The sequence below is a fragment of the Cricetulus griseus genome, chromosome 3 (genome assembly GCF_003668045.3).
Source record: "Cricetulus griseus strain 17A/GY chromosome 3, alternate assembly CriGri-PICRH-1.0, whole genome shotgun sequence".
Lineage (NCBI taxonomy): Eukaryota > Metazoa > Chordata > Mammalia > Rodentia > Cricetidae > Cricetulus > Cricetulus griseus.
In genome coordinates, this window is record NC_048596.1 from 204,296,442 (window position 1) to 204,311,218 (window position 14,777).

Here is a 14,777-nt window from a genome sequence, read left to right on the forward strand (position 1 = left end):
ATGATAGATTGGCTACATAGAAGCTGCTTTTTCTTTTAAAGAAAGTCACTTATTTTTCCCTGCATTCCAAGCAGCACACATTGGGTTTATTAAACCAATCAGGCTGGGGCTGATGAGAACTGTACACAATCAAAAATAATGGTACTAGAGTTCGTGAATTTGCTTGTAAAGAGCACCCCTGCTACCCTCCATCACTGGGGAAGCCACACCCATCTTACAAAAGCATTGTCAAGTTGTCTCCTGCCCTTTCTCCCTGCCCTGCTTCTCATCATTGTTGATTACTGATGCCTTTTCCCCTCCAAATGGGAGCTTTCTGCTTTCCATAATCAGCCCCCTCTTCCTTGATTTCCCCCATCATTTCCACAATCTACTGCTGAGCAAATCAGCCACTTTCATAGTAGCGATTTCTCAAAATGTCACAAAACTGCACAATCGTGACAAGAAGGACAGATTACAAATGACCCCCCTCCCCTAAAGCCGTCTGGGCTAAAGGAAGTATGGATGGAAACCATGAGCACTCTTTTTCCAATGAGTTAGTGCTTGAAGCTGCTCCCTCTTGGTCAGGGCTGATCTATGCCAAGCCTTTGGCAGTGTTTGCATATGCCAGACTGCACTTTTGACATTTGGTGTGCCCTTGGAAATAGAAATGTTTGTAATGCCCTGTGAGTGGGTATGTGTAGTTTTTATAATTCTCTCCAGTGCATCGAGGCAGTTCTTGACCTGGCCCTCAAACTCCTAGTCTTCATAGTCTACTTCTTTTAGAGACCCCTGTCCTATAGGTCACAGTGCTCTAAACAGTACTGGATTTTCACATGCGGAATGTATGTAATACTAGTAAGTATAAGTGTTTTATACATGTTAGTGTGTATGTGATTATGTGTGTGTAAGGAAGGATACATATGTATGTGGACATCAAATGTCTACTTTATCATGCTCTATTTTTTTGAAACAAGGTCTCTCAACAGGATTGGGGCTTGCCAATTTTACTAGAATGACTGGCTGTCAAGCCATGGGAATGTTCCTGTCTCTCTCTCTCCTCAGCACTGGGATTACAGTTGCAGACCATGGTTTTTTTGTGCGTGTGCTGGGTCTTGAACTCAGGCCATCATGTTTGCACGGGAAGCAATTTGCCCATGAAGTTACCTTCCCTACATTGTCTTATGTATTTTAGCAAGGAACAAATCAGTCATCTGCTCTATATATAACAGCAGGGAGGCTGTCTTTGGTTCCTCAAGCACTGTGTCTTGATTGAGTTGAGAGAGCACTGGGTGAGCACTTGGGTGGTGGTGCTCATTTACTATCAGTAGATTCGATTCCCCTAGGCTCCCTGCCCAGGGTCTTACCTGTGGGACAACAGCACTTCCCTCACAAGTTGTTGTGGGACCCATCGAGAGAAAGTACAAATAAGAACTCAGTAAATTCCAGTTAGATGTAATTACATCCTAAAATAAGCATAATTAGGGCTGATTACTTGTGTCCCGCTTAGGAAGTCCACAGAGTGAACTTCCAACAGATGCTAGATTTTATTTTCTTGGAAGTGTCCATGTTCAGCTCCCCCCACCCTGCACATACCCTCAGTATCTTAAAGTAACCTTGAGGTTATCTACTCTCTAGTCCCAAGCCTGCAGTGAGACTTTGGACAGCTCCCAGGGCCCTTGGGCCTTAGTTTCTTATTCTGTCAGGTGACGACTGGACTGGAAGAGGAATCTTTTGATTTCCAGAAACCTGTGAACATCTGTCTGCTGTGGATAAGAATGCAAAAAAAAAAAAAAAAAATCTACAAAGATGTGTGGCTAGAGATTTGTTTTGTTTTCTTCATATAAAATCTAGAGACTTTGGATACTTCTTATGGCAACTTGAATGACTGTGTTTTGTTGATATTCATGGGAGACCTGCCCTTTCCTAAACAGAAATGAAGGAGGGTGCATTAGGGAGTGGGAACAGAAGTGGGGGTGGAGGGGGGGACTGGGAGGAGAGGAGGGAGGAGAAACTGTGGCTGCCATGTAAGCTAAATAAATAAATTTACATATTTAAAAAATATAGAGAGGTGAGGATTTTAAACAAAAGTAAGTTTACAATTGTCTTCAAGACTGCAAGGGCATGCCAGTTATTTTTCTCATTTCCATGATAACATACCTGGCAGAGGCAGTTTATGGAAGGACTTATTGTGGTTCACAGTCTATCCTGGCAGGTAAGGCATGGTGGCAGGACTGGGAGGCAGTTTGTCATATTACATTTGCAGGCATTTCACACTGAAACCCCAACAAAGTAATCAACTATAGGAAGTTGATACATCTAAAGTGTAGAAAAATACATTAATATCACCAGAATCAACTGGAAGTGGTTTTCTAGAGCAACTTAGGGTCAAACAGCTCTGGGAATCATGACCTCGGCAGCTCTAGGGCAATGATGGTGGAAGCCGGTGGTTGTTTTGATGTGGTAAGCATGTGCTCTGCATCACATGGGGACAAGGCTGGGATTGTAATTTGCTGTCTGTAGCATTCAGCTGGCTTACTGGGAAGCTGATATACCTGAAGGGTCTTTCAGAGCCAATAGCAGCATTGTCATGACCAGCAGTGTTCAAAGTCAGCATACATTGCTGGCATGCAACCAGCAAAAGCAAATGAGAGGTTTCAGAAGGAAAAAATGAGTTCTCAGATAGAGGAAATGATAGGATGAATCACATGAGGTCAAGGGTCTGAAAATTGATGAGCAGGATACAGGACCAGGACTTCTAGTGCTTCGCAATGATGACTGGTTGGAGTTGCTAGTCTCTGGGAGTTGAGGCCAAACTCATATTTGATTCAGTTAAGCCCTCTTCTAATAGCCATATAGTATCATTTATTCTAACCTACATATTTCCTGAGGTAAATAGTCAGACACACATCATGGCAAAGTCCTCCTGAGTCACAGAAGCCTGGTAATTAGCAGTGAACTATTAGACTGCAATGACATTTCATTCTTTTTTTTAAGAAAATATTATTTTAAGACCTATTCTTCAAAGACTGTAAAATAATTGGTTCTGGAGATCCTATTTTTATATGTGGAAGCATGGTTTTACAACCTTCTTTTTACTGTATCATGTTTTAAAACACTGTTTGGGGGGAAGCCCTCTCGTCACAACCAATGGGCGTTTTTATTTTATCTAGAACAGCGCACTGTGTTATCATTCAGCATGATTTTTCTAAAGACGTCTAAATTTAGTAGCAGTAGAACTATCACAGTTTAAATGGCAAGCAATTTCAGTAGTATTTATACTGCTTCACTGGAAATGAGAAGGATGCTTTAATATCAAGGAGAATGTAGCAGGCGTTAATTGTTAGTGATGGTTCTTCCCACATAAGAACGACAGTTCATGTATCTGTTTGGGGGTTCTTTTACTTGCTTTTAGCTTTTCTCCTCGTGACCAAAGGCATGCTTACTCACCTCTTTCCCATAACCACTCTCAAGTGACCTGGCTCGCATGGTGGATCTTGGGTCCATTGTGTGGTTGATGTGAGATCAGTGTGCCTTTGGAAAGTGGCCACTTGTCAGTCACTCATCCCTGGGTTATGAAGAAGAGTGTATACACAGCTGAGTCTTTCCAACTTGTTAGTTCAGTGGTACAATATTTGTGTAGCATACATAATGCCTGGGCTCAAAACCATCAGTCAATCTCAGTTTTCTTCAATAGATACTCAATGCACAGGCGTACATTATCTTCTCAGAGAGGGTAACTCAAATCACTGTGACAACTGTCATTTGAGGGACATTTACAAACTGAAAAGTAAATGGCTATAATTAATTACCTCTATAGCTATCTAATTATAAGTAAATACAATATGCTTCTGTAAATAAGTAAATACAAGATATATTTGTTTGAACGTAGACATTTTTGTGTATGTGTCTATGTTTGTGGATGATGGTCAAAGGACAACCTCAGGTGACATTCAGCCACCAGACATTGCCCCTCCCCACCCTGTGTATGTCACTGAATAGTAGCCTGCCTTCCAAATATTAGAGGCAACAATGACCTGTCATGCTTGTAGCTTTCCCATCTGCAAATCCTATTGTTTCTGTGATTAACCTTTCCTGCCTTCTGTGCCCCCCAATACACCTGACTTATGCCACATCTCTGAGAGTCCCCATTCAAGGACTCAGTTTCTTACATTTTAGCTGTTATTATCAGATGTCACCCAGTGTCACTCCTGGATTTGTGGCCCCTGTGGTTCCTCAAAGAAAATCATTGTGTCTTGCCTCAGGTTTCCATGTGCTAGCTCTTTCCTCATGGTTTCTTTTATTTGAGAAAATATTGTATATATTCCAGGCTAGCCTCATAGGTAGCATGACCTTGAACTTCTGTTCCTTCTGCCAATGCCTTCCAAGTGCTGAGATTACAGGTGTGTGCCACATGCTTAGTTATTGGGTACCAGGGGTGGAGCCCGGGGAAAATAGTCAAGTCCTTTACCAACTTGAGCTCCAACCTTGGCCTGTATTGCTGACTCCCAAGCATGGCTGGCTCCCACGTGACTCACTGATTTGTGCCCTATGTCATCTTCTTAGGAAAGCCATCTTTAATTCTCTAAAATAAAATCTCTGGCCCACTTTGTGCTTCTTTGTACATAGCCCTGTGTACTCCCTTGCCCAGCACATCCTGCTGTCACCTAAATACAAGCTCTAATAGAGGCTCCATGATGCCACAGTGACATGGCATGTTTTCTGTACCATAGCTCCATACTATAGACAAGTCAGCTCTTATGCAAGCAGATGCTTGATAATTTTGGTGAATGACTGAACATGATACTTGAAATGGTGTTTTCCTAGAATACATGTTTTCTGTTTGCTGTTTGACTCATTCATTCTATAAAGTTTAACTTTATAATGCTTAACTCCCAGGCTTTACGTGTATGAGTGTGTGTGTGTGTGTGTGTGTGTGTGTGTGTGTGTGTGTGTGTGTGTGTGTGTGTGTGTGTGTATTAATTTTAACATCCCAGCACATGTTTAATCCTCTGTGAAAAGTGGGCTGGTTCTAGATTTAATCAAGTTTCTGGAGACTTATTTTTCTTCTTCCCTTTCATTTCCTTCCTTTTCCAGTTGTTGTTACTATTTACTTTCTAAATAAGATCAAATGTCAAGGACAGTTTTACTTTATAGAATTAACTTGTAGCCAGGTCTGATTATTTTTTCACATTAGAATATATAATTTTAAGTGAACAGTAGTGGCAATATGTGAAGTTTTTCTGGCATAATATTGTGATGATGATGTTTATAAACCCCTTGGCAAACACAGTGTAACTTAACTGCTGTTTGTGGTCTGTACTCGATACTTCATGTATGACTGCATGTTTAAAATGAGTTTTATACTAATAGGAAATGACCTATGCCACTAACCAACCCTTGACTTGAAATATTTTTTTCTTTTATCTGTCAACTGTACCAGGCTTTTCTCTTCTCATTTTGATATGGGTTTGTCTCTGTCAACCTCATTCCTGGTTCCTTTGCCAGGCGCAGCATTAGAGAGGGGCTCATAGGCCAGCTCTGTCATCAGCAGCAGCCTTGAAGGCTCCCTAATCCCTGGGTAAAGCCTGGTCCCTTTGGATCTGATGCAGAAAAGAGTTTTAGGATGAGCACAGCGGTGTTGGGGATTATTTAAAAAGTAGAAAGGCACTCGGGGAAAGAATATGGCATACCTGAGAGGGTGGATCTAGGCTTCTCCTAAACACGGTGGGGCATAGTTGCTCAAGGGAAGAATAAGACATACCTGAGTGTGGATGGGGATTCAAAGGGAGCACCCCTTCAAATGTCCCAGTGGTAACTGTGCACAGAATGTTGGAAACTCTGGGGGGTTGAGTGCTCTGTGGATTTCTTTCTTTCTTTTTTTTTTTCAGTTTTCATTTGTTTATTCCCATTTCAATCATGTTTCAGTACAGAGTTCAGTGCATTAAATACATTCAGAAAGTTGTTCAATCATCACTACTTGTTCCCAGACAAACTTCATACTCCTTAAATAACAACTCCCATCCCCTAGCTACCCACTCTCCACCCACTAATTTGCATTCTACCTTGGCTTTCTGCACATTAGATCTTGCTGGGTCCCACAGCACAATCAACTGTCCTTTGTGTCTGGACTATTTCATCTGGCACAATGTTTTCAAGATGAGCATCATATATTCTTTTTTTTATTTAAATTAGAAACAAGATTGTTTTACATGTCAATCCCTGTTCCCTCTTCCTCCCCTCCTCCCCTGCCCCCCACTAACACCCTATCTATCCAATACCATTTCTGTTCTCCAGGGAGAGTGAGACCTTCCATGGGGGGTGTCTTTAGAGTCTGTCAGATCCTTTGGGATAGGGCCTACACCCTCCCCCATGTGTCTAGGCTGAGGGAGTATCCCTCTATGTGGAATGGGATCCCAAAGTCCATTCCTACGCTAGGGATAAGTACTGATCTACTTGCTCAGTGGATCTCTAAGGAGCCCTCTCCTCTTCTAACTCTATTTCCTCTTTTATAACTGAGATTACAGGATGGCTCCTGAGGTGGCTGGGATGCAATTGCCATCTGATGAAATTGTACAAATTGTTTAGGATATGCCCTTTTACTGTACAGGGGCTTTTGGATGAGGTTCCTAAAAAATCACAGGTTTGTAGCTGGAAAGGGAGAAAGACCTTTAGCAAATGTTATTTGTGCTCAATTCTTGATTCTCCGCTGAATAGAGGCTGCAACCACACTGGGATGAGGAGTTTTCCTTCTCATGCCCCCGATCTTGGCTCTTTCTGTCCTGTGTCACCTCTTCAAAATAGAAAAGCTCAGCCCTCCTAGCCCTCCCCCCTTCTTTTATTAATGAGCATTTCTTTGTGCAACTGTGTGCTTGAGATTTCTTCTTTGAGACAGCTGGTGACTTGACAATCCTCATGCATGAATCTGATGGGAGACCATGGAAGGCAAGCATTGCAGGGCACATGGGCTTTTTATAGAGGAAAATAACAGCAGGAAAAAGAGTCCATATGAAGCTGGAAGCATCTGTGATGTTTTGCATGCCAGCATAGACTAGCATGGCATTCTCTTAAAAGCCCTAGGGTCGGCATCTATCCTCAGCATTGTATAGGCCAAGGCCGAATCACACGTGCATTCCTTATATTTGGTTTCACTCAGATGTGGGTTTCTAAGGGATGACATCCTCCTGCTGTTTCTCACTGAGCTGAGGAGAGTGTTTGGTGAAGACACCCCAAAAGCTTTCAGTTTAATAAGCTCCAGTCTAGCAGCGTGAATTATCCTCTGTGCTTTAAACCCTGCAAACGTTTGTCAGCTTTTAAACTATGATGAATGTTCCCAATAAGCCTACCCGTTGAAAATAAAGAAGAATCATTGCTTATGGAGAGATCATTAACTAGATGATTTTGGATTCTCAGTCTTCAGTCCTAAGAGAAGCTCCCTCTGTGCAGATTCTTCACTTCGTCTGGTGTCTGAAGTGTTCAGCCTGGCATTCTGCACATTTATCATTTGCTTGTTTTGGGGGATCAACTGCAAATCTTTCTTTTGTTGTTTTTGAGACAGGATCAGACAGGTTCAGCTCGACCTTTAACTCTTTCTGTAGATAAGGATGACCTTGAACTTCTTATCCTCCTCTTCTCTCTCTCTCTCTCTCTCTCTCTCTCTCTCTCTCTCTCTCTCTCTCTCTCTCTCTCTCTCCCTGTCTCTCTCTGTGTCTGTCTCCCCATCTCTCTCTTTCTCTCTCTCTCTCAGAAGGGAGGATGCTACAGATGGAACCCAGGGTTGCGTGCAAGCTGAGTAAGCACTCTGTCAACTGGGCCTCTCCACAGCCCCTCAGAAGAATAAACTGGTTAGCATTGATCAGTTTTTTATTTTGTTTTGTGAAACAACACAAAATATAGATACTGAGGGGCTGGGGAGTAGCCCTTCAAACCTAGCATTGTAGGTTTGTAGCATTGTAGCATTGTAGCATTGCGCTAAGTATGTGTGTATTTGAGGAGAGACAACTCATTGTGTATATATTGACCAGGTAGAATTTTTCATCACCAACAGGTTTGGCAAACATCGAAAAGAAGACAAGATGGAGAAAATGGGTCGAATAAAAATCCAGGATTCCTTCCCATCGGAAGAGGACAGGGTGCGGATGAAGGAGGAGCAGGAGAGGTAGGCCTCAAAGGTACCAGCCCCTGCCCCGTGGCAGAGGTGCTGCCCTCAGTCATGGTGACCTGTCCTCTGCTTTTATCTTAAATGCAAATAGTTTGCACTCAGCTATAATATCTGTGTGATGATTGTGAATTAATGTAGTACAAAGGAAGGCTTTAAAAAAAGAAAAAGGAGGAACTTTTATATTCATTTGAACATAAGTGAGTGTTAATGATTTTACTTAAGACATTTTACATAGTGGATGGGTATGCATTAATGCCGAACTTATTTGTTTATTTATTTGGTTTCTTTGTATGTGTGTGACTTATGTGCATCTATGCATGTCCATGGGGGTGTGCATCCATGTGGAAACCTGGTGTCTTACCCTGTTACTCTTTATTGTTCTGCTTGTTTTGTTTCTGTTTTTTGAGAAAGGCTCTCTCACTGAACCTAGACCTGACCAGCAAGCCTTGTCTCCTCCTCCACAGTACTGGGATTACAGGCACATGTGTCCAGCTTCTGCCTTAAGCTGCCTTTCCTGAGTGCTCACAGCCAGGCACTCATGCCTAGAAATAATGTGCCTTTCCAAATTTGGATTTGAGTGGGTGTCATTTTATCTGCAGCTTGTATAGCACCTTTGATAGCAGGTGTGTGCTAGAGGTGGGTTATCTCATACTAATGAAGGAGTAAGAAAACTTAAAAAAAGGGTTCCTCTCCAGTCTGAAGGTGCCTCTGCTTTTATTTTGCAATTCCAGTGATTGACTTGAAAGTCTCACACATGTCAGGCAAGCTCCCTCCTACTCTGTGCCCCAGCCCAACGGCTTCCTTTATACAAAATAGCTTGGGAACCTTTCATTTATCTTTCTCTGGGGAATTTTGCTTTTCATTTGTCTTTGTTTGAATGGAGTAATTATTCTGTTCTCTAGCTTTCCAGTAAGACATAGACATGGGTGTTGGATAATAAAACCCAGAGTCTTAATGTATGATACAAGTTTGAGTTAACCTCGGTATTTATTTTTGTTTACTTTCTATTTACTTACCTATATATCTTGGTTAGTTCTAAGAATGGAGCCCGGGAGCTCATACATGCTAGGCATTCTACCACTGAGTTGACTTCAGCCCTCCATTTACCCTTGAAGTCATTGTACTGTGTTAGGCAGACTTCCTCCAGTTTTCACACATCTGTCTTAGCACAGCTTCTGTTTTGTTTTTTATTAGTGTGTATTAATTGTACAGATAGGTGGTTTCATTGTGCTGCTATAATATGGGCACCCGTGATGCACTGTGCTCACAGTCATACCTCCCGATGGCCTCTTGTACCTCCTTCCTCTTCCTTAACAGTCTCCATCATGTTAACACTAAAAAAGAGTTTCTTTCTACTAAACATAGAACATACCAAGTCAGTGTGTGGACTCAAGTCATCCACAGATGTACAAGTAGCTTAGAGAGCAGATGGAGTGATAGAAGGAAAAGCTCTGCTTCCCCGTGCCTTGAAATTGGCCAACATTGCAAAATCTCCCATGGTCTAGACATGCTTGTTTTGCATTTAGGTGTCTTCTGTACTTTCCTGCAGAATTCTAACAACATTTCCAAGATAGTTCATAATACATAGTCAAATGTGTCCAACTAAACAATGAGTTTAACATCATAGTTTCATTTATATTAATAATTTGCCAAAAGCGCAGTTCATTTCTTAGTTGGCTTTTAATCTACTCTGTGCTTTTAATCTACTCTAACGAGGTAGTGCCCTGGGAACTCAGTTGGTCATAGTAAATTTACAGTGTACAAGGGCTTAGAACAAAAACCTTTCAAAAAGAGACTGCTCCATAAAGAAATCAGTTGCACTCAGAAATTTGAGCAAGTTGTGGCTTTTTACATTTTAATGCTTTTGAAAGCATGCTTTATGTGAGTCTTGGATTTATGATAGAGTGGTTAAAAAGCTGGTTTGGATGGTGCTGCACTAGGTGTTTAATGTTATGATGGTGCTGAGTCACACAGTATCCTTCGTGCTTTGATCGGTGCTCATCAGGATGCATGCTTGGTACTTGTGAGGAGGTGCTAACTCCCATTGTGTCTTTGGTGCTTGTGATAGGTGCCAAGTTTTCTTTAGTCTATTTTCCCTTCTGTGCTGTCTCAGCCATGAGCAATGCTGTTTTGATGAGGGATACGGTAACTTCCTGGGGGGAAATGTGATTGGAAGAACAGACAAAAACCAAACCAGAAAAGAGCATTCTCCCCATAGCCTCACTCCTCCCACCCCTCTGTCTCTTAAATTGTACCGTGGAGACAGGCTTCGTAGTTCGGGTATTTAATACCAGCTATTCAAAAGACCAAGGCAAGTGGATCACAAGTACAAGTCTTGCTTAGAATAAGTACAAGGATAGCCTGAACAACTAAATAAATCCTATCTCAAAAGAAAAACAAAACACTTGACTGTGGATATAATTCAGTGATAGAGCACTTACCTAGCATGCATTAGGCCCTAGGTCCATACTCTACCTTCCCTATGCGTAATTCTCTGCAGATTGAATCACTGTTTTGGAAGTAGGTGCATTTTGTATGTAGCTGGGAGATTTCAACATAGCGTAGACTTTATCTGTACCTACTCCGGATAAATAAAGATTGTGCTCAGTCACAAATGTGTTCTCTTCATGTTTCTCTGCTGCAATTAGTGCTAAAAGCCATTTATTATAAAAGCACAAATACTAATGAATAGAAATGTTACAAGAACAAAATCTTGTGTGCTTTGTCCCCATCACACATCATCCATTTTAATTAGAGAAAGGGGTGGTGGGCACTGTGACAGAGTCTGGAATTAAAATCATTAATTGATGTCAAGCTGAAGAGAGACAGTTAGCAAGAATCCAGTGACAGCAGGAACAGAATTTACCTTATTGAGTTATTTAGAAGTAGATTACATTATTTTGTGTATTTTTGCTATGCAGTTTCAATGCAATTTCATTGTAATGGAAAAATAATCTCTTTTTTTTCCCCTGTAAAAAGAGAGGTGTGAATATGCGTTGGAAGAAAATAGCAAATCAAAATAAGTTCTTCCTTTTTTTTTCTCAAAATCCAACGAAAAGTTTTAACTGTTGTTTAATTTTTTCCCCTTGCATTTAAGTGATAGGGAACAGTGTGAAATGTTTTTTGTAGGTGTTGTCTGATTGAGCTATAGCTGCCTACATTCATTTAAAGCCTGAGTAGTTGTTAAGTGGGAAGAGTGGGCAGAGATGCATAAAGCAAGGGAGGTTTATTTGTCACGCTGTATTTGGGGGGCACCAGTTGCCACCATAGCTGCTGATGTCTAGTCTGAGACAAATGGGATGGATAAGGCTGAACAAAACCTAACTGTTCAGAAACATGAATAACCCCTACATCTCTAAGATAATGTGTGACCTCAGGGTCTCCATAAAAGAATAGAGGGGTATTCTTTATAGCAGTGACCATCTGGAACCATTAGGGGCTCAGCTGCGAGGTAATGGGATTTTTTTTTTTAAATTTTCATAAAGAAACCATGATATTCTTATTAGGACATAGAAAATATTTTCTCCCCTGGGCCAAATATTTTTTTGAAGTAAGTTCTTCCACCAAGACTGACTACATATAGCATGCAGATATAACCTAGGAATGTTGAAAAGCCCCTTTCCATGAATGGTTTGATGGTACACAAGACTTCAAGGGTGAATTTTAAAAGTTAATAAGGAAAATCATTTGATTTTCTCTTATGAAGTTTGAATTTTGGTTTTTGGTTTTGTTTCTTTGTTTTTATCTAACAGGCTATCATGTAGCTCAGGCTGGCTAGACTGGATTTCTCTGTGTAACTGAGAATGAACTTCTGGTCCTCCCTCTGCTGTTTCCAGAATCCTGTATTTACAAGCACAAGAGGTGCTGGGAATAGAACCCAAGGCAAGCACTGTAGCACCTCAGCTACATCTCCAGCACTCTTATGACTTTTTAATTTACTTTGCTTTTAAATTTTCCCTCAAAATTCACACACACACACACACACACACACACACACACACACACACACACACACACACACACACACACACACACGGTATGTTACTGGTTTTTAAAAATCACCTTTCCAGTGCCATTTGCATAAGGAACCTCCCTGGGGTTAATTTGTAGAACCAGTTTAGAGATAAACACAGGGTTGTTGGCCAGATCCACTACCTTCTATTGTAACCATCCACATATAGTTGTGCTGACTCTTTAACACTGAGATTTTATTATCAGCATGAGCTACCAGGGTGGAAAGGAACTTAGGGGCTAAAATACACAGGTGACAACAAGATTATTGAAAAGTCATTTTCGATGATTGGAGCTTAGAGGGGGAAATCAGTGCTTTTAGAGGGGACTGTTGTTATTCTCTGACTGCTTGTGATCAGTTACAGGGTATAGATGTGGATACAAGGACAAAAGTAGTTGAGCTAGGTTATCTGATGCTGATAAGCCTCCTTCTGAGAAACTGGTCTCTTAGAAAGTGTCACTTGAGGCTGGGGTTGGGGGGATGCTCATGGAGCATGGAAAAAGGATCACTGCCCTCACTGATTAGTTAGCCTAGCTGAATTGGTGAGCTCCAGGCTCAGTGACAGATGCAATCTCACAAAATAAGGTGGGAAGCAATTAAGAAAGGCACACTGACTAGTTCATCTGAGACCTTGTGTGTGCGTGCAGCGCACACGCTCACACACACACACACACACACACACACACACACACACACACACACACACACAGGAACACACCATCCACACATACAAAGGGAAATAGCCCCTAATAAATATTAATTTCTATGTAATTTGGAAAGGCCATTCCAATCCAGGCCCCATCAGCAATGTTGAGGAAGTGATGTGCAGGCAGAGTGGGGTGGCAGTCCAGATTCCGGGCTCCTGGGTAACCTGTGTGTGTGCTCTATCTGATGACAGCCTCTCTAAGAGCTGGATAGCCTTGCTTTTAATGAACTGAGACTCATGTGAAGTTCTGTAATTCCTTTATAAAGTAACTTAAGCCGTTCTTTTTTTGTTTTTGAAGGCTCTAAATTTAAAACTTCAGCTGTGTTTATATTTGTCCCACCCCCCACCCCCAACACTGAAGTTTCATCAGCTTCCCAAACTTATGTGAGACTTGGCATGGGAGATTTGACCTCTCCTGCTTTGGAGACAAAGGCAGGAACATTGTCAGTGCAAGGTCTGCCTGAACTTCTTAGCAAATCCCTTTCACAAAAATTTAACAGAGTAAACAATGGCCTGGGGAAATGGTTCAGTGGCCAAGCACTGGCCTATCATGTATGGGACCATGGGTTCCGTACCAGCACCATGAGAGACACAGACACACACACTCCTGGCTATGGCCTTTGATGAGATAATTATCTTAAAGTGACCAAATATTATATAATAGTAAAGTGGGTTGTTGGATACATAATAATTGACATTCAGATTAATATTCTGCTAAGTTAAAAGTGATGGCTCATTTCTTTCTTTCTGGTAGTTGTTTAGGGTTTTTTGTTTTGTTTTGTTTTTATTTTGGTTGAACCTGAGTTGAAAAAACAGTACAATACAAAGAATAAAATTATCTCTTAACCATGCAGCATTTTCATTTTGGATATCCAGTAGTAATTGATTTTTATGTCCTTGGCTATCATAATTGTTCTTAAGTAGAAGAGAATGTAATATAAATCTGCTCTTTGCTTTACTAAATTGGCGTTAGAATTCCTATTACTGTTTCTTTTGTGAATATTGTACTGTAACCCTGTTATTAGAATCTAGGGCTTTCCCAGGAGGATGTCTTAACTTTTCAGCATAGTCTATCTCTAACAAGGCCCTGCTTTCCAACTTGAGAGGTTAAGGTATTTCTAGGGAGTTTGGGTACCTTGAAAGCATCTCAGTGCTCCCCAGGCTGGGAACAGTGGAACTGAGGTCATGTCAGTTGTCAAGTGCTGTCCCTTTTTCAGAGCATCTTCCCAAGAAATGTTGAGTGAGGCACATTAAGTACTTCCATCTCCTAGCTGCAAAATAAGAAAAACTGGGCCAGTAAGAGACTTCAGCATGTAAGCATGTACAGTTCTGGGCACATGAGCTAGAGCCCCAGAACCCACAATGTGCAGAAAGAACCAATCAAAAATTGTTCCCTGACTCATCCAGACCCCTGAACATGCTTGTTAATGAGGAGGTCTCAGCACTCTATGCGGCCTCTGGTAGTGGATCAGTATTTATCTCTGGCATAAGAAAGGACTTTGAGAGCCCATTCCATGTGGAGGGATGCTCTCTCAGCCTGGACACATGGGGGAGGGCCTAGGCACTGCCCAGGATGATATGACAGACTTTGGGGATCCCCCATGGAGGGCTTTACCCTCCCTGGGGAGTAGAGTGGGGATGGAGTGGGGGGGGCTAGTGAGGGTGGGGGAGGTGGGGGGAGAGGGAGAAGAGACTGACATGTGAAACAGGCTTGTTTCTAATTTGAACTAATAAAAAAATAATTCCTTGGGAAAAAATAAGAAAGAAAAGAAACTCCATTTGGAAGAGACAACTGGTTCCAAATCTATCAAAACCTTGTGTTAGTAGTAAAACTTAAATAAGGAAAAGAAAATTTGTCCCCCAACCTCTACATGTGCATTGTTGCATTGAATGCATGAGCGCGCACATACACACACACACAC

The 14,777-nt window shown here is 41.5% G+C and overlaps 1 protein-coding gene across 13 annotated transcripts in view; it reads left to right on the forward strand.

Annotated features, from left to right (window-relative positions):
- The window catches only part of Pard3 (par-3 family cell polarity regulator), a 543,701-nt gene that overhangs the window by 388,630 nt on the left and 140,294 nt on the right, over positions 1-14,777 (forward strand). For all 13 annotated transcript variants that reach the window (XM_027404768.2, XM_027404778.2, XM_027404773.2 and 10 more), the window contains one exon: positions 8,024-8,134. In XM_027404768.2, the coding sequence (XP_027260569.1) occupies positions 8,024-8,134 (111 nt within the window). The remainder of the gene's footprint in view (positions 1-8,023; positions 8,135-14,777) is intronic.